The following is a 20,268-nucleotide window of genomic DNA, read 5'->3' as shown; positions in this document are numbered from 1 at the left end:
TTAGAGGATTGGCGCTGGGTACCCACTCGGTTGAACATCGCAGACGAAGCAACAAAATGGGGAAACGGTCCCAGTTTTGATGCTCAGAGCAAGTGGTATCGTGGACCAGACTTTCTTTGGCAGCCAGAAAGTGAATGGCCAGAGAAAAGGGTTCCTACAAATGATCCAGTTGAGGATCTAAGAAGAACCAACGTACATCATGGAATGTGCAAAGAAGTTGTTCTAGACTTCGTCAAATATTCACGATGGAAAGATATTATCAAATCTTTGGCCTACCTCTACCATTTTGTTAACCGCTGCTCAACGAAACAACGGGTTCGATCCAGTTCGCGTACAGTAATGTTGACTCGTCAAGACTACGTATCGGCAGAAACGGGTTTATGGCGGATGATTCAAGCACAGGAATTTGAAGAGGAGATCATCGCATTTCATAACAGCAAATCATCAATAAAGAAAGAAGTTCGGCTCGCTAAGTCTAGCTCGTTGTCCAAACTGTCGGCATTTATGGATGAAGATGGAGTTTTGAGGATGGAAAGTCGGATAGACCCGAAGGCAGCTTACTATCCCTATAGTTTCCGGAATCCAATAATTGTCCCTAGAGAACATTACGTAACCGAGCTTCTGGTATTAAAATTCCACCAACAGTACGGTCACGCTAACAACGAGACCGTCGTCAATGAGCTTCGGCAGCTTTACTATATCCCTAAGTTGCGCTCCGTGGTAAAAAGAGTAGGTAAGCAGTGCATGTGGTGCCGCGTATACAGAGCCAAGCCGAATGCACCGAGAATGGCTCCATTGCCACAGCCACGGGTTATGCCCTTCGTACGTCCCTTTACCCACACCGGAATTGACTATTTTGGTCCTCTCATCGTAAAGCAAGGACGGAGTCATGTGAAAAGATGGGTGGCGATTTTCACATGCCTCACCATTCGTGCGGTACACCTTGAAGTGGTACATTCTTTAACGATTCAGTCGTGTAAAATGGCTATTCGTCGCTTCATCGATAAAAGGGGTGCTCCGCAAAACATCTTCAGTGACAATGGAACTTATTTTCGTGGTGCCGCCAGGGAGCTGGCTGCAGAAATCAAATCCATCAATCAGGCCATCGCAAGTACATTTACCAACGCTGACACGGACTGGCATTTCAACCCACCATCCGCTCCGCACATGGGAGGTGTGTGGGAGCGAAAAGTTCGCTCTATTAAAGATGCACTAAAAGTTCTTGCACACCGTGAAAAGCTGGACGACGAAGGACTTTCCACATTACTCGCGGAAGCTTCTATGATAGTTAATTCGCGGCCCCTTACATTTGTTCCGCTAGAGTCTCCTGGACATGAGGTCCTGACTCGAACAACTTCTTGCTGATGAGCTCGAATGGAGTCAACAATCATGTGAGATTCCCGATTAATGAATCAATATCGCTACGCACCAACTGGCAAGTAATGCAGCATATATTGGATCAATTTTGGGCGAGTTGGATCAAGTCGTATCTACCGACTATTGCTAGGCGTACCAAATGGTTCAACGATGTTCGTCCGCTTCAAGTGGGTGATCTGGCAGTGATCGTTGACGAAACTGTACGAAATGGTTGGCCTCGGGGACGAATTATCAAGACTTTTTCCGGTATCGACGAACAAGTACGTAAAGTAGACGTTCAGACTGAGTCAGGAGTACTACAACGACCGGCGATCAAAGTAGCTCTTCTAGATGTGCTGGACAATGGTAATGCCAACTGACGGTATGGCTTCACGGGTTGGGGTGTTGACGCACAAAGCAATTAGGCCCTTTAGATCTGTGGTCTCAGTCATACTACTACATCTACCAACTCATCATAGGTTTGACAGCTACGGAACACGTACCTAAAAACAAAAGAAGAGGAGAAATTACGCTATTGTGAGAGAAGATAGTCAGCTATATTTTGTTTAAAATCACCTAAATCAATATTATACATAACTATACCTTTGCTTATTTGCTACCTTAAAATTAGTGGTTTACAGCACCGCTTTCTTAATTTGTTGTAATTAGCAGGGCAAACAGGTAACATCTGTATACGCTAGTGCAATGCCGGAACAGTGAACTTAAACTTTAATTTTTATATAGGTCGTATAATTTATAAGGTCAAAGTTGAATTGTTTCTTATACTATTCTGTGAGAAATCAGTTTATTGGCGTGAGTATGAATTAATTAGATATTATCCATAGATAATTGTGAACTAAATGTATTTACCTAAACAGTTACCACAACAAAAACCTCATTATTGGCAAAGGTGAAGGGCAAAAAACGCTCAAGTTATTGAGAAAACTTAATTGTAAGTAACAAATTCAATAAGTATGTTGCAATAATAAAATGAAATACATTTTTAGTCGAGTCTCGACACAATCGGACTGCGAAATAGTTAACAGTAATAGAAAGTCGAATATTTTTCATAAAGCGCATTTATTTAGTATTAGGCGCACATAAATTAGAAAAGCAGTCGAGTTTTTCATTTCTATGCGAGTTCTGCACATACATTTTATCACTGATATAATTTGAGTGTAGGAAACTTCCCAGATCGTTGGAAACGGCAGAAGTTTGTGCTATTGCCTAAGCCTTGGTAATCCCCGTGAGAGCCTTCGGCAAACAGACCAATTTGCCTACTCGACACAACTGGTAAGTTATCAGAGAGGTTGATCTTGAATAGATTGACGAACTATACGGAGTATGCTGGTGGCTCATCAAGCAACCAGTATGGGTTCCACAAAAACCATTCTACCATCGAAAGCAATTCGGTCGGTCTTTTTCCTTTACACACATCCGTCTACTAAAGCGTTCGTCACAAAACTGAGCTATCCCAACGGACATGCTCATTTCATACATGTCTTTCGCGAGCGGCCTCCTACGTTTTTTACGATCAATAACATGACTCTTTCTCTCACGTAGGTCGTCACAATTCAATGTTTGGCTGGCACTCTAATCATTTGTCTAACGAATTCTACAAATAACGCGATGTATGTTTTAATTGAATACTTGAATAATAAATTATTTATTTAAATACGATCCTACTTTCCAACTGTATTGCTTTTATTATATTCTCAGCATTTTCATATTATTTTTTAAACAATGTAGAGACTTTTGATTTGAAAAATGTATTGGAGGTAACCACTTACGACCCTCAGTACGCTAAACTGGAGCTTTAACCAACTAATACTAAAGACACACCTGTGGTATTTGTACCATGGTACAAGGTGACAAGAAAATAATTCCAAGACTATCTTTGATGAAGACAATAATAGATATGGCACTCATTTCAAGATTTTTGTACCATGGTACTTGTACCACCAGTGTGTCATTAGTATAAGCTACGAAGGACCTTCGTCGGACTTTTCACAACTTAGCGGCTACTGAATGAGCCCAAGATTCCCAAATTGGACGCATTATCAAAACACTCACAATCCATTTGTCAAGCCTAGAGTCAGAAAGTCAATAAAATAATTTCGATGAGAAAATGCAGATTTTCATAATTAATAACTTGCCATTTTCAAATAGTAATAATTTACTTATATCTAAGTAGTGCAATGCTGTAAATGGACCAATCAATAAGCAAAAACTGCCGCTATGAAATGAGCAGATCGCGCCACCGTAGACATGTTCTGTCAAACACACACGAATAGAAATATGCGTATACAGTGCCGCCGTTGTTTTGATGCGGTGAGTGCAAAATGAGTTACCTTGATTGATCCATTAAGCAATAGTAAGGACAGACATGACATAACACATAGAACATTCACTCACCACATTCGTCATACAAAAACTAACGACATCTGTTGTTTTCTCTACATTGGGCAAATCACGAACCAGATGGCGGTAGTGAGCAAATGTCAAACCCGAGCAAATCCGATGAGCGCGCCACGATTGATCGATTGGCCAACTAATAATTATTTGAATTGACCAGTACATCAGTGATCGATGAGAGTTTTACGAGTGTTATGTCTGTTTGTCTGTGGTAAGGGTAATTTTCTTTGCTCAAAATGAAACGAAACGAAATATGTTTTGTTGTCACGTTGCCTAAATTCATTATTAGAGCAATTTAGATTTCTTTGGGTTTAAGATATTAAGGAGACACCTTAGGTGACCCATCTTGCCCTCTTACACTTAGTTTTAAGTCCAAAAAATGGTAATAATATTGCATTACTATCTATTTTATAAAGCTACATGCCAACGATAAGCGCACTTTTAGGACCGTCTCCATCATCAGTAGGATGTTCCTCGCTGGAAGCAACCAGGATGGAATGCGTTCGGTTGTGTTGCCTCAGGTGATTCGTTGTGCGGAAAGCTTTACCACAAATTTTACATTCAAACGGTTTTTCACCAGTGTGTATTCGCAGATGGTCTTTAAGATATTCGCTGGAAGTTGGGAAGATGGTTCAATATAATAGCTTCAGAGGTACTAAAAACATAGAATCTTACCCGACCAAGAATGATTTTCCACAGTATTTACAGATGAATTTTTTGATCCCCAAATGTTTTTGCTTGTGCTTGTAGAGATACTTTTTCGACTTGAACACCTGATCACACTGATCGCATTCGAAACTTTCCGTGTTGTGCAACTTCCGATGGGCATTCAGGACATCTCTGGTACTGAAAACTTTCCCACAAAAGTCACACGGATAGCGGATCATGAGGTGCTCTCGTTCTTGGTGCTGGCGTAAATTATCCCTACGGCAGTACGTTTTTTCACAGCTGTCGCACTTGAACGGTCGCCCGGTCGGATCGTTGTGGATCATCAAGTGCTCTCGCAGGCCCCGTTTCAATACTATACCGCAGATTGGACATTGGCGATGATAAATGTACCGTTTCTTCTTGTCTCCCAATATTTGCTTTTCGACGAGCTTAGCACTATGTACCATCAATGCAAACGGAATTGGTGTCGACTCTGCCTTTATATTTGCACGAGTAGTAACAGTGTTCTGATCCGCTGGGTTCAATTCCTCCGGTTTATGCTCAAATACATCAACAACTTCTTCTTCAATGAAGATCTCCTGTTCCTCAATTTTGATATTATCCGGTGTCTAACGATGAGCAAATAGATATAAAAAAGGGTGGCAATTATGAATATGTTTTATTCGGGACTATGTCGAATGAGAATTTATTTGTGCGCAATCATCCATTTTACTAGACGTCGTATTATTTTTATTTAAAGAGTTTTTTCAATCCTCCTCAAAACGCTTTTGTATGAATGATTTAATTTATTTGTATGCAAGGATTGAATTGCTGATGATAATTTACATAAATAAAGGTAATAAGCCTTTGGCGCTGTCGTCACTGGTGAAACTCTTGTGTAAAATGGTGGTTCTTATACGAAGCGATTATGAAGTCACAACGCGCCTTTTTTTATCACTCACAGCACCCAAACGTTAGTCTGAACCTTGCGTAAAAGTACTGCTGTCCGAAAGTCACGCGATGGTTTTCCTGTAAGATGCCACCATTTAGAGTACATTTTTAGCATCGCCACTAATGTTCCGGAACCGCAACCGACATGCATTTGGAAGCTTACTAGGGATGTCCGCATGGATCACTAACATTCGGAAAAAATGCTATGAGGCTCGTTATTCGTGTGACAATGTTTTTATAATATTTGGTCTGGGTGCCATGGAGAAAAATTGAGTTAATGGCGAAGTACCCCAACACCAGTATGCTGGTTCACCAGGAAATGGGGAAAAAATTTGGAACCATTCGGAGACTCCGCAAAACTTAATAGCCAAACTAGAATAAAAACTTGACCTTATGTCACAATTCCATCAAGATTTCACAAAAACAAAAAAGTTATGACTAAACAATCTTTATCTTGCATTTAACATTTAATATATCTTGTTAAATTTTATTAATATCTAAATAAAAAATCTCGTTAAATTATATGTATAAATAACCTAATAAACATAAAGATACATTTTTTACATTTAGGCCTGAGACCTTACCAGATTTAGGTATAGGTCATTTTTAATCGCAACGCTTGAAATGTCACTTACCGGACTTACTGCCAACACTGATGTGGAATCAACAAAAACTTCCTCCGGCTCCTCGAGCACATCAATGGGACAATCTTGCAATCGTTCAAGCAATTTGTACGATTCATCACATTTCAAACGGAACCGGTGCCAATTTCGAAGCACCTCGACACACGTACTACAGATCAAATCCGGCAGACCGTCATCCGATTTCACAGATATGTAGCCCGGACCCAACACGTCTTCTAAGTCGCCATTCACTTTTCCGCCGCTGGTGAAGATTATCTGCAACTTTTCCGACGTCAGACAGCACCGACAAACTGCGTTGACATTATTAACTGCAACAGGTACATTTTTCACCAGAAAATATTCGGAATTTTCCATTTTTTTGGGCTGGAAATACAAAACTGAACAACCTGCTAGAAGAAAGTTTGTAAACAACAAACAGCTGTTGCGTTGCATGCTCCCAACTCTCTGAGTACCAAACTGTGAGTGACTCGCCTCCCTCGAAAGTTATCTAAAACCTCTCAAACACTCACGATTTTGTTTGACATTCCGCTCCGTGATCGGTGTGTTTGGGTTTGTCAAAAAAGATTATTAGAATTTTAAATAGAAAACCAAATTTTAGTGTTAATTACAACAAGTTAACCATTATGAAACGTCCAACTCGTGCACAGTTCGATCAAATTTGTCGTTTGTGTTTGGAAGGAACGGATTTGGTCAATATCTTCGAGCGACATCCGAGGACGCAGAAAGAATCGCCCAGCATGTTGGTGAGGGAGACCGTTGAGATGCTCGGTTTGTTGGTGAGTACCGAGAGCATAAATTTCTGTCGCACAGTGGCGTATAGAGAATTATTGTTTTAAAGGGGTGCTATTCAAATTCAGTTTATTGAAATAATATTTAACAATAAAAAACTTAAAAATTGGTTCTCAAACTAAATTCTAATGATATTTTTGTCATAATGAATTATTGGCAGTGGCTGATTTGCTACTCGCCGCTTCCACTTCCAGGCGCTATCGTATATGCGCAAATAGCCAGCGTAAGTTAACCGCAAGAAATTTGTATGGCGAAAGACATCTAACGCGGGTTTTCTCAAAATTAGGAACTTTTCATGAAAAACTATTTGGTACCGGTTATGTAGGAAGGTGTCCGCTACTATGCCTACCAAATATTTTTTCGATGAAGGTGCTTAATTTTGAGAAATCAAACCTTAGATGCCTTTCGCCATACTGATTTCAGAAAGTTAACTCCTAGTGTGCCGCTGTAATTACGCTCAAAGCAGGCGATTCATTGTAGAGTTAAGCAATTTTGATAAACTTTTTAGAGACATAGTGTATTATTTACATTGTTAAAACCGGCACTTTCAATTTGTTGATTAACGATCGGTTTTCAAATCTTTTACTATAGATTGAATCAGACGATGGATTTCCTAAGAAAATTTGCATACCTTGTAAAGATTTTCTACGCCAGTTATACAAATTCAAAAATCAATGTCAGGAAGCAAGCGATCTTCTTGCAGAAGCACTATCCTCTTCTGAGCAGCTAAGAGCACCATCGCCCCTTCCATCGGCTGCATCGTCAGCTTCGCTTGCAGTGCCGCCTTTATCCGTAGTACCAGTTGTACCTATACAATGTCCGCCACCACAGTCACTGCCCTTACCAGAAAACGAGCAACATGACACACTTTTGAAACCTGCTTCATCAAAACCACAAATTTTAGTCGTACCAGCAGCTGCCCTTTTGAAGCAGGAATATATCTGTCAATCATCCACGGAAACCGAATCTGAAGATCACGAGAGTACTTCAGTACTGGACATAGAAACCGAAACAGAGCCTATTCCAGAGGCAGATTCCAGTAGTAGTTGCTTACCAAATAATTTCAACGTAAAAGTAGAAATGATACAGTCCCAAGAGCATTCCGAATATATTGAACATGAGGAAGATTACCCTGTTACTGAAGAAGAGTATTGCGAATACTTGGAAACCGAAACCGAAGCCGTTGAGGAAGAAGTACTAATAGACGAAGATACAATGCACGTAGAAGAGGAAGAAATATGCATAACAGATGCACAAGAGGAATCTTTGAACCAGCACGTCACTGATATCTGTCCAGAGGAAGAAACTGAGACCGAAAACGAATCAAATGATAGAGAAGCGGAATCACAGCTGTCCGATAACTCGAAGGCCCTCAAGGGCCAAGTTTGCCGAATTTGTGGCAAAACATCCACCTGTTTGAAGTATCACATGATGTGTCACACCGGTGAACGTCCGTTCGCGTGCAAAATCTGCGAAAAGACATTCCGAACCAGCACCAAGCTTAACATCCACGTCAACGGAGTTCATCTCAAGGTTAGGAAGTACGATTGTAGGGTTTGCGGCAAGAAGTTTTTGGATGCCGGGAACTTGCGCAATCACATGGTGACTCATGGGGGAGAGCGGAAATTCGTGTGCGATTTCAAAGGGTGTGGGAAAACGTTTGCTCTGCAGGGAACGTTGACGGTGCATAAGAAATCGCACACGCAGGATAAGCAGTTTGGATGTGATTACTGTTCCAAAACGTTTCTCTACAAGTAACTATGATTTAAAATGAAACTGCAAGGAATATTTTACGTAAATCTCCTTTTTCAGGTGGCTGCTTGTGAAACATCATAGAACACATACAGGCGAGAAACCTTATGAGTGTGATGTGTGCCACAAAAAGTTCTCTACCATCACTCACATGCATACCCACAAAAAGACGCATGACCCGGAAAGAGAAAAGAGTAAGAAAAGAAACAGTGGATTTCCGGAAAAATAATTAAGTATGTTACAACATTGAGCAGATAAAAATGATTTTTAAGGAAAATGTTGGACATCCTTCCACTTTTAAATTGTATGTACCAACAATATCGCAAATGTAGGATATTCTTGGTTTTGTAGATATCAATAATACTAAAAAAATCAGCATTCCTTGTGTATTTGTTTTTATAATTTTGTTGATTGAAAATCCCGCTCATATACTTACAATAGAGAACTCGATCCAATTTTTTTTTCTTTATTATGATACTTTCAGCTAAAGGCTGCTTGGCTCTAAATAATACGTATCTGATCAACTAGTGCTTATTGAATTACTTGAAAGGCGATCCAAGCAGTGTGATATCATCACATGATTGAGTTTATAGAATCGAAAGGTTGTGCTTATTATAGTCGTATCCAAGTAAAAACAAGAAAACAACGGACGATGTTTGACAGATCCTACAGCACAGCATAAAGAAAATAATCAATCAGTCACATCTGGATATTGCATCTGTATACAGATCGGACTGAATTGCAATTAGCGGCAGTGTAACTCCGTACATCGAACCGTTCTTAAATAAATTAAATAGTTATTAGCAGTGGCTAGTTTACTACCCGTCGCTGCCAGCATCCGGACGCTAACGTATATGCGCAAATAGCCAGCATGAGTTAACTGCCAGAAATTTGTATGGTGAAGGCATCTAACGCCGATTTCGTCTAAAGTAGAAACTTTTTTGAGAAACATATTTCGTACCAGTAATGCATGCATGAATGTTATCAAATACCTTTTCGATTAAGATGTTTATTTAATTTCGAGTAATTTAAACTTGGATACCTTTTGTCATACTAATTTCCGAAAGTTAACTCTGTTGCCGTTATTCATTGAGAATTTTGTAGACGAGTTTCAATTTTTTTTCATATGCTTTCCCGTTTTCCCGTATTTAATTTATTTCTATCATAATATAATATAATAATATATAATATATATAATAATATATAATATATATATAATATATATAAGGCACGGCAAATGCTGGGTAAAGCGTACCATTGGTACTTCGCGTACCTGAAGGAATAAAATAGACCCCATCTCGCGGTCCTTAGCCTCTTACCCAGCAACTCCTATCCCTACCTCCCCGCGGTGCTGGCCGGGATACGAGCAACCTTAGGGAAGATCGGGTAACCAACCCCGGTGGGAACTATGGTCGTATGCTGACAGGGAAGGGGGGTTTGCTCCTCTCCGGAGGTGCAAATCTTATTGAGCGTCTGTTCTCCATGTCAGGATCGGCTCACAACAGCGTCTGTTCTCCATGTTAGGGGCGGCTGATCATCGTCCGAGTGCCAGCGAGGGACTCTAAGTGAAACTGTGCACCATGGTCCACCGGAAATAAGGAGGAATGGTCCTCCGGAAATTTAGGTGGTTTGGTGTCAGGCCCTGCAAGCCAGCCTTTAAAAAATCATAAGCAACGAACAATCAACAAGAGAGTACGGACCGGAACCATCGGCGAAGACCACTGCGACGAAAAGGGACTAGCGATTGGAAACTCGGTTCGTGGAACTGCAAATCTCTCAACTTCATCGGGAGCACACGCATACTCGCCGATGTGCTCAAGGACCGTGGATTCGGCATCGTAGCGCTGCAGGAGGTTTGTTGGAAGGGATCAATGGTGCGAACGTTTAGAGGTAATCATACCATCTACCAGAGCTGCGGCAGCACACACGAGCTGGGAACAGCTTTCATAGTGATGGGCGACATGCAAAGGCGCGTGATCGGGTGGTGGCCGATCAACGAGAGAATGTGCAGGTTGAGGATCAAAGGCCGGTTCTTCAACTTCAGCATAATCAACGTCCATAGCCCACACTCCGGAAGCACTGATGATGATAAGGACGCATTCTACGCGCAGCTGGAACGTGAGTACGACAGCTGCCCAAGCCACGACGTCAAAATCATCATAGGAGATTTGAACGCTCAGGTTGGCCAAGAGGAGGAGTTTAGACCGACTATTGGAAAGTTCAGCGCCCACCGGCTGACGAACGAAAACGGCCTACGACTAATTGATTTCGCCGCCTCCAAGAATATGGCCATTCGCAGCACCTACTTCCAACACAGCCTCCCGTATCGGTACACCTGGAGATCGCCACTGCAGACAGAAGCACAAATCGACCACGTTCTGATTGATGGACGGCACTTCTCCGACATTATCGACGTCAGGACATATCGTGGCGCTAACATCGACTCTGACCACTATCTGGTGATGGTTAAACTGCGCCCAAAACTATCCGTCATCAACAATGTTCGGTACCGACGACCGCCGCGGTACGACCTAGAGCGACTGAAGCAACCTGATGTCGCCACTGCATACGCGCAGCATCTCGAGGCAGCGTTGCCGGAAGAGGGTGAGCTCGTTGGGGCCCCTCTTGAGGACTGCTGGAATACAGTCAAAGCAGCCATTAACGACGCAGCGGAGAACAACGTCGGGTATATGGGTCGAAGTCGACGGAACGATTGGTTCGACGAAGAGTGCAGACAGATTCTGGAGGAGAAGGACGCAGCGCGGGCGGTCGCGCTGCAGCAAGGTACCCGGCAGAACGTGGAACGTTATAGACGGAAGCGGAGACAGCAGACCCGCCTTTTTCAGGAGAAGAAACGCCGCCTGGAAGAAGCGGAGTGCGAGGAGATGGAACAGCTGTGCCGTTCTCAAGATACACGCAAGTTCTATCAGAAGCTCAACGCATCCCGCAAAGGCTTCGTGCCGCGAGCCGAAATGTGCCGGGATAAGGATGGGAGCATCTTGACGGACGAACGTGTGGTGATCGAAAGGTGGAAGCACCACTACGAGGAACATCTGAATGGCGCTGAGAGTACAGGCAGTGAAAGTCAAGGCAGCGGAGGAGATGACTACGTCAGTTCAGCGGACGATGGAAGCCAACCAGCCCCCACCTTGAGGGAAGTTAAGGATGCCATTCAACAGCTAAAGACCAATAAAGCAGCTGGTAAGGATGGTATCGGAGCTGAGCTCATCAAGATGGGCCCGGAAAAGCTGGCCACTTGCCTGCACAAACTGATAGTCAGAATCTGGGAAAACGAACAGCTACCGGAGGAGTGGAAGGAAGGGGTTATATGCCCCATCTACAAGAAAGGCGACAAACTGGAGTGTGAGAACTTTCGAGCGATCACCATCCTTAATGCCGCCTACAAAGTGATATCCCAGATCATCTTCCGTGGTCTGTCACCATTAGTGAACGAGTTCGTGGGAAGTTATCAAGCCGGCTTCGTTGACGGCCGCTCGACAACGGACCAGATCTTTACTGTACGGCAAATCCTTCAAAAATGCCGTGAATACCAGGTCCCAACGCACCATCTGTTCGTTGATTTCAAGGCGGCATACGACAGTATAGACCGCGTAGAGCTATGGAAAATTATGGACGAGAACAGCTTCCCTGGAAAGCTTACCAGACTGATCAAAGCAACGGTGGATGGTGTGCAAAACTGTGTGTAGATCTCGGTGGACGCCGCCACTTCGTTCGAATCGCGCCGGGGACTAAGACAAGGTGATGGACTTTCGTGCCTGTTGTTCAACATTGCGCTAGAAGGTGTCATGCGGAGAGCCGGGTGTAACAGCCGGGGTACGATTTTCAACAGATCCAGTCAATTTATTTGCTTCGCGGATGACATGGACATTGTCGGCCGAACATTTGCAAAGGTGGCAGAACTGTACACCCGCCTGAAACGTGAAGCAACAAAAGTTTGACTGGTGGTGAATGCGTCAAAGACAAAGTACATGCTTGTGGGCGGAACCGAGCGCGACAGGGCCCGCCTGGGAAGCAGTGTTACGATAGACGGGGATACCTTCGAGGTGGTCGAGGAATTCGTCTACCTCGGATCCTTGCTAAAGGGTGGTATGGACTTCTAAAGTACTGTGCAAATAGATAGGACAAGTAGCAGTCAAGGAATGATTCTTCTGCTGATATTCCTTAAACAGTACGGAGCTGGCAAGGAAAATGAAAAATTTGGAATAGCAGGCGTATTGATGTGAAGAAATCACAAACCGACATCTTTCCTTGCGAAATAATGCACTGGTGCATTATTCCGCAAGCAAAGTGACGTTTTGTTTTCTCCACATTGTTTTTGTTTTTTTATTCGAAATTCATTACTGTTCTACTGATCTCCAGATGTACCGATACGGAAGGAAGTAAGTGCCGCGAAAGGCCATTTCGTCTTGGAAGCGACGAAATAAATCAGTGGCAGGTCGTCAGCAGATGGGCGCTGAACTTCTCAATACTTGGACTAATCTCTTCCTTCTGGTGATCCTGAGACTTCAAATCTGGCTAATTGATTTTGATGGGGTTGCTGAATCATCTGTCGTGTGATGTTGGTAGATGGAATAGCTACCTCTAACGCTCGTACCATCATGAGATATTGAAAACTTCTCCACATTCTGTTTTTATTTTGATTGCCATTCATTTCAGGTTAACTATATTTCCGACAGTGGTGGTCAATTAGGCCTTTCACATTCATCAAGCAAAGAGGCTGAGCTCTCCAATCGTCGGTTCAAACTGCTCCTGGCCAACCATTCGTTCGAATATCCTATGCAGATTTTGCTGGCATTATCTTGAGCAGCTGTCGTACTCACGTTCAGCTATCCTGCATAATGAATTATCAATATCAGTGCTTCTCCAGTGTACAGTTCATGCATCTCTGTATATCACCTATCACTAATGGAAGCTGTTTCCAGCCCAGCTCGTGAGTGATATCGCTGTTCTGGTGAATGGTATGATAACCTCCAAACATTCGCTCCAATGATCTTTACAAACACGCTGGCTAACAAGGCTTTACATCAACTCGCTGAATTGCCGAAGAACTATATATCACAGTTTTTGCAGGCATTTGGACGATGTTCAGCCGCCCTAATAAGGGGAACAGACGCTCGATCAGATTTTCATCATTTCATTCGTTCAATACGATTTGTTCGCTATGCTCTGAACTTAGCTGGCCAAATAGGCCAAGTATTGAATACCATTATTTTAAAAAAACATTCACTAGTGGTTTTTGGGAAGTCAAGGGGTGGAAATGAACAATAAATATTAAAACAAGTCAAATCGATAAACTTTTCGGATACTGTATTGGAAATTCATCAAATTTTCCTAGAAGGAAGAGGATTCGTTAGTTATTACATTCGTTAGAAATCCAAGAGCGTGATATTGCCTCAACGTAGAGTAAGTTGCTATGCTTGTTTAGAAGACCGTAGTGTTTTCATCGAACAAAGGTAAAAAAAAAATCTATAAAATACATGAATATATTAATAATACTTGATGTGTATTGTATATGCTCTTTAAGCATTTGTTAGTGACTTAAGTTCTTATAAACGTCAATATGTGTTTATTGGATTGAGGTTTACCGATATAGGATAACCGTACCCTTTGTGGAGGTAGCACGAGTAGTGGGGCTGTCCATAAACCACGTAGACTCTTGAGGGGGAGGGAGGGGTTTCGAAAAAGTCTACGATAGTCTACGAAGGGGGACGGAGGGGGTATACCAAAAGTCTACGTGGACTTTTTGATTTTATGTTTTTTTAAAGCGATTTATACATCAGCTTCGTGCGAAGTTCACTTGTTTCATTTTTCTAGGATGTTCCGGTTTTTTTTGCAAGACTTTACCGATATAATCTCTTGCATTTCTTCTTAAAAATTTAATGAATTTCACTAAAGTAAAAGTCTGAGCTACGGCTTAAAACTATCATAGATTTCACCAGGAAATTCTTCTGTGTTGAGCAGGAAAATTCTCCAAAGTATGCTATAAAAACTTTCGATTTTTTTTTCAAAATCTTCACTTAGATTTTACTGCAGATTCCTACTAGAATTTCGATTGATTTTCGGAAGGAACTTCTTTGCAAACTATGGAAATTATGTCGTACTTTAACGGATTTTTTTTTGAATTTACAAAGGAAGCATTTTGGGATATCCAAGAAAAAGTCTTTGGAATGCCCAAAAGATATTCTTTGGAACTTGTAAAGGGAATTCTCCGAAATTTCCGCGAGAAACCCTTCAGAATATTCAGTGGAGATTTCCTGGAAGTCCCCGAAATTTTTTGCTGAATTTCGGAAATTCTTCGGAATTTTCGCTAGAAATTCTTTGCAAATATAAGCAAAATTATTTGAAATGCCCGTGGAAAATTCTCCTTCTTAAATTTCTTCGGCAGTTCTTATGTAAATTCTTTGGAATTATCGATGGAAAATTTTCGAAATTTCTAATTAAATTGTTGAAAACTTCCACAAGAAATTATTTGAATTTCCCACCAAAAACAGTTTGAGTTTCCACAAAAAAAATATTTGCAATTTTTGTAAAAAAGTCTTTCTAATTTTCATGAAAATTTATTCGATTTTTTACGAGAAGCTCACAAAAAGTTCAACTGAAAATTCTCCATAGTTTCCACCGAAAATTATTCAGAAAATATTTTTTGGAATGTCCATAAGATTTATTTAAATTTCCTCAAGAAATAGCTCCAAATTTGCAAGAGAAATTAAAAAATATCGTAGGAAACCATTCTGAATTTCCACAGGAAATATTTCGGAATGTCCGTATACTAAAAATTACCTCGGGAAATAATTCTAAATTTTCACGGAAAATCGGGTTTTTTAACGGGGAAACTTTTGGAATTTGGAAGAAAAATCTTAATTTCAACAGATGATTATTCAGTGGGATATTGCATGGAATTTTCAAGAAAAGCATCGGAATTATCACGGAGAGTTCTTTGGAGTATTTCAAGGTTATCAATTAAGAAATTTTACTAAATTTCCACGCAAAACTAATTGGAATATAGACTTGACGTTCTCGAAATTTTAACTCGATTTTTTTTCTAAATTCTGAAAATTCACGATTTTTACAATTTTGAACCGGCGTTGAGAAATATAGGTCAGATGCGTGACAGATTTTATCAGTGTCGCGCCGATGCAAAAATGTCGGTGGTGGTGGTGCACACATTGACGAATACATAGACCGAAATGTCCGGTACAAAGCCATCAGAAAATCGGGCACCATGTCTTCTTCTTCATTTTGAAGAAAATACCCCTCGTGGGTGACGAATTACATTTACATAAATATTTTACGAGCACTGACTTACCCCTCTCAACGTTTTGACAGTTTGTCTGTTTGTTTTTCTCCCTCACTTTGCGTCGTCATTTCGTTATTGCATTTTTGCTTATTTTTGCGATATCCAAACACATCTTCATAAAATAGAAGACCACTTTATCAAGGATAATGTGGTCTTCGCGTATACGGTTGTGGCCATGGCGTCAAATTTGGTGGTAATATTCAGGAAGCAATAGTTTAATTTGCAGATGAAAGGTAAATAGAAATGCTTTGGAAATAATTTTGATAATCATTTATCTTGTTTATCTCCCCACAGACTCGAATAGAAACGTCTCCGCAAACCAACCTGTAAACCACCGTTCAAACGCCGTCGATTGTATCATCATTTTCTCGCGATCCAACGTATGTGTTCATCGCCAGCTTCAACCTATAGTATTCCGGTTAAGAACCGATGGTTTAAACATCAGTCGGATATTTAGGATCGCTACCGGTAAATTATGGGATAATTTCTGGAAGTCTGCCCACATATGAAACACCTCCGCATAATCTCCCGCCATCAAACGCCTATACACGACCTGGGAAGACCGCTAGCAGTTGAGCATGCGTAGCGTTCGTACTGGCCTTCTAAAGAGCAACAATTATATCCCATACTTTTCTCCGACGACGCACCATACGATTGTTCCGGAAATGATCATCGCTAGCGTAGAAACAAGGCCAACTGAAGTCCGATTCTAATATCCAAACAAGTAAGTTTATGATGAATGTTTATTCCATTTTATGTTGATTATAAGCAATGCGCTTAAATAATAATTAAATATAACGTTTGAGCTGAGGAAGCGCAATTTTAATTGTACCTAAGGGTGCGGCCAGAGTAGACGCGAAGTGCGAAGCGAAGCGTCCATACGATTTGACAGCTCCTTATTATTGATTATTATTCCTTTGCGTGCAGTTTTCGCGCGGCGTCGCGTAGACGCGTCTACTCTGGCAGGCACCTAACTCACATAAAGTACCATTTGTAAAGTACCAGTACTGCCGTGAATCGCATATTTGTCCCATATGAATAGGAAAGCCAGCAAAGATGGGACAGATATGCGATTCACGGCAGAGTACCAACATTGAAAAAACGGAAAAACATTAAATAATTCATTGTCATATTTATAATCATTATGAGAAAATGTGTATAAAGAATCACGCAATTAGCACACATATTAAATAAGTAAATAAATATATCAAATCATAGTTTTTTCTTGATTCCAGACGTTCATTGATCATCGGAGCATCGAAGATATTTGCGCATAACAGTAGCAGCAAAGCTACAGCGATGTTAAATAAATCGGAAGTGCTGATACCATCATAGAGACAACCCTGGTAAATCAGTCATTCTCCTCTAGCACGCAGCGTTCACCATGTAGATAGGCCATATGCGCGAGCCGGACCAAATTCCTTGGTTGGCTCCATTCAGACAAAAAAAAGTACTTGAACGAGAATGATCGCATGTCGTTACTTTTAAATAATTGAGACAGAATGTGGCGACTGATACAACTAAGTATTACTTTGAGGTCTCTCTTAATGAGATGCTGAAAGCGTTGGATCATGGCACCGCTGTTTACCAATTCGGCGACCCAGTGGACTATAACCGCCATTACCATCCGGAGCAGTCTAGCGCATTGTCACCTTGTACACACGCAAATGGTACGACATGATCAGCAGTCGCAGGAGATTAGAGGAAATTAAATGCTATTAGAAGATCAATAACAGCTTCCTCCTCCGGTACAAGAATCTGAACACCAACTGCAATAATATCAAGTGCATCATCATCCGCTACATTATGTTGCAGCTAACATCACTACACCAGCACCGGAATCATCACACCGGAATGATCAAATACCTTCTCAATGTCCTCAGAAACAACCTACTACCCAGAGAAATTCATTGAGTGAACCCAGTAGATTAATGTGGAACTGCTTGTCCATATTAGCCCAGCAAGCGTCGCCAGCAAGTTTACTCAGATATGGGTAAAAATTACCTATATTCGTTCCATATGAATTTATTGAAACATAAAAGTTGAAATTATAATTTCTTTGACTAGCTTATACCAAAATTAAATGTATAGGACATAAGATGGTACTGCCTCGAGTGCTGCACCAGCAGTTGAAAAAGTGGTTGACGGGACCATCTGCCATTTGCTGAACTCTCGAATCAGGAATATGCTTGTAGGTGGCAGGCACTTTATGGTACTGGCGAACATGGATCACGATGTTGACAGTGCTGTAAAGAGAATATGTTCTTAGTAGAGAAGAGGTTCATGTAGTTCATTGTTGGAATTGTCGACAAGAGAACTTTTTGTCACACATTAAGAATTAAACCCAACTTGTGTAACGGCTCAAATCGTTATGTCCAATGAAAAAAAAACTTAGCACTTTCGTGGAACTTATGAGGAAAATTTCTCTAGGCGACCATTTCGGGTTTCAACTTAAAATGATCAAAACTTACCTCAAATGCATCTGGCGAGTACGGCGCCTACTACAAATTCAGTGAGTATCAGTAGGTGGATTCCGCATTCTAAGATCCGTGTCTTGCAAAGTCTGTTATGTCGTGATGGGGATTTTGTTGATGAATTATCCCCACGAAAGCCCAATTTGCGACTAGGGGGTGAGGGTAATTTTCAATACCAGCCGATGACCTTGTGAGCATCTTCATATCCGTGAAGGAAATAACGCCAGCCGAAACGGTATTTGTTGCTTCGATTTTTCACCGGCACCAGTAGGTTGACAACAATCTGGGAAGAATCCTGCGGGGTACTACAGCTAAAGAGCTGTATTTGTTTAGATGCCGGCGATTGGTGAGAAGCACCACCATTTCCACGAACTGCACAGACGATAATGAAACAAGTTTCCACCGGGTTGCAAAGCTAGCAGCGCCAAACCCTTTAATGAGCGGCCTGTTGTTCCACGGCTGTTGAAGTTTCTGTAAGGATAACGGAAATAATGGCATAGTGTGTTTGAATCGTGCATCATCATAAGCTTACCTGATCCTGATTTTATTCATTTATGATAAAATAATTACACAGCCTGATTGTAAATTCACATGTACTGATTGGTCTCAAGCTCAACCATAATTTAGTATTTACTAGACATTCACATGAAAATAAGGACGACAAGAAAATCAAGGTTTTTTCGATGAAAACGATAATTATAAACAATAATTATTTAATTTAGGATAATTTAGGATTACATTCAATCAAGGATGGATGAGAAATTTAGGTTCGATCATTTAGTAGCTTGTCAAAAACTCGTATCAGAAGCTGAGTTTCAAAATATGTTGTTGAGTAGATTTTTTTTATAACTCTGTATAACAGGTCGTTGCTTGAATTATTTATTATTTATTCAGACTAAGGCCGAAGTGGCCTGTGCGGTATATAAGAGTCTTCTCCATTCGGCTCGGTCCATGGCTACACGTCGCCATGCAGTCTACCACGCAACCACGCAGTCTACGGAGGGTCCGTAAGTCATCTTCCACCTGATCGATCCACCTTGCCCGCTCCGCACCTCGCCTTCTTGTGCCCGTCGGATCGTTGTCGAGAACCATTTTCACCGGGTTACTGTCCGACATTCTGGCTACGTGCCCGGCCCACCGCAGTCGTCCGATTTTCGCGGTGTGAACGATGGATGGTTCTCCCAACAGCTGATGCAACTCGTGGTTCATTCGCCTCCTCCACGTACCGTCCGCCATCTGCACCCCACCATAGATGGTACGCAGCACTTTCCTTTCGAGAACTCCAAGTGCGCGTTGGTCCTCCACGAGCATCGTCTAGGTCTCGTGTCCGTAGAGGACTACCGGTCTAATGAGCGTTTTGTAGATTGTCAGTTTGGTACGGCGGCGAACTCTATTCGATCGGAGCGTCTTGCGGAGTCCAAAGTACGTACAATTTCCAGCCACTATGCGTCTCCGAATTTCTCTGCTGGTGTCTCTGCTGGTGGCGCTGAAAAGCTCAAAAAAGCATCGTTCAAATGTAGTTAACTTATTGTCAGATTTTCTGGATATGATACACTGCGCGGCGTTTGTAGTGTTCCCAAATGGGTACTTGCACAAAACTTCACGCGGCGAATGACTGTCGAAAGGTACGGCCGCGCCAAACGATACACCGCAATGCTATTCACCCATAAGAATCAAGTAAACGGGGTGCAGAAAGTGCGGCGGTACCTTTCATGAAGGGTTCGCCGCGTGCAGTTTTGAGAAAATCAGGCAATATGTATACTAGAGAAAGTTACCTTTCATATGACGTCGACGAATGACGAAAAATGCGTTTGGAAATTGTTGAAATATGCGTTTGGAAATTGGTCAATGGTCATTTTTTCTGTTTCTATCGCAGTAATGCGCTGTTGTAATTTTTCCGTAATGAATCTTACATATATGA

The 20,268-nt window shown here is 41.6% G+C and overlaps 1 protein-coding gene and 1 long non-coding RNA gene across 2 annotated transcripts; one reads left to right on the top strand and one right to left on the bottom strand.

Annotated features, from left to right (window-relative positions):
- Positions 1–4,012: 4,012 nt before the first annotated feature.
- Positions 4,013–6,458, bottom strand: LOC134223228 (zinc finger protein 519-like). Its single transcript, XM_062702376.1, has 3 exons — positions 6,006–6,458; positions 4,447–5,048; positions 4,013–4,383 (listed from the first exon to the last, which is right to left on the bottom strand). The coding sequence occupies exons 1-3, from the start codon at positions 6,444–6,446 to the stop codon at positions 4,188–4,190; spliced, it is 1,239 nt and encodes a 412-aa protein (XP_062558360.1). The 5' UTR covers positions 6,447–6,458; the 3' UTR covers positions 4,013–4,187.
- A 9,299-nt stretch (positions 6,459–15,757) lies between these two features.
- LOC134227776 (uncharacterized) lies at positions 15,758–18,351 on the top strand. Its single transcript, XR_009983754.1, has 3 exons — positions 15,758–16,106; positions 16,168–16,597; positions 17,109–18,351. It is a non-coding gene; the product is annotated as an uncharacterized LOC134227776 (long non-coding RNA).
- The last annotated feature ends 1,917 nt before the right edge of the window (positions 18,352–20,268 follow it).

Source organism: Armigeres subalbatus, chromosome 3 (assembly GCF_024139115.2).
Source record: "Armigeres subalbatus isolate Guangzhou_Male chromosome 3, GZ_Asu_2, whole genome shotgun sequence".
NCBI lineage: Eukaryota > Metazoa > Arthropoda > Insecta > Diptera > Culicidae > Armigeres > Armigeres subalbatus.
Note: the sequence above shows the minus strand (reverse complement) of the source record. Positions and strands in the feature narration are given on the sequence as shown.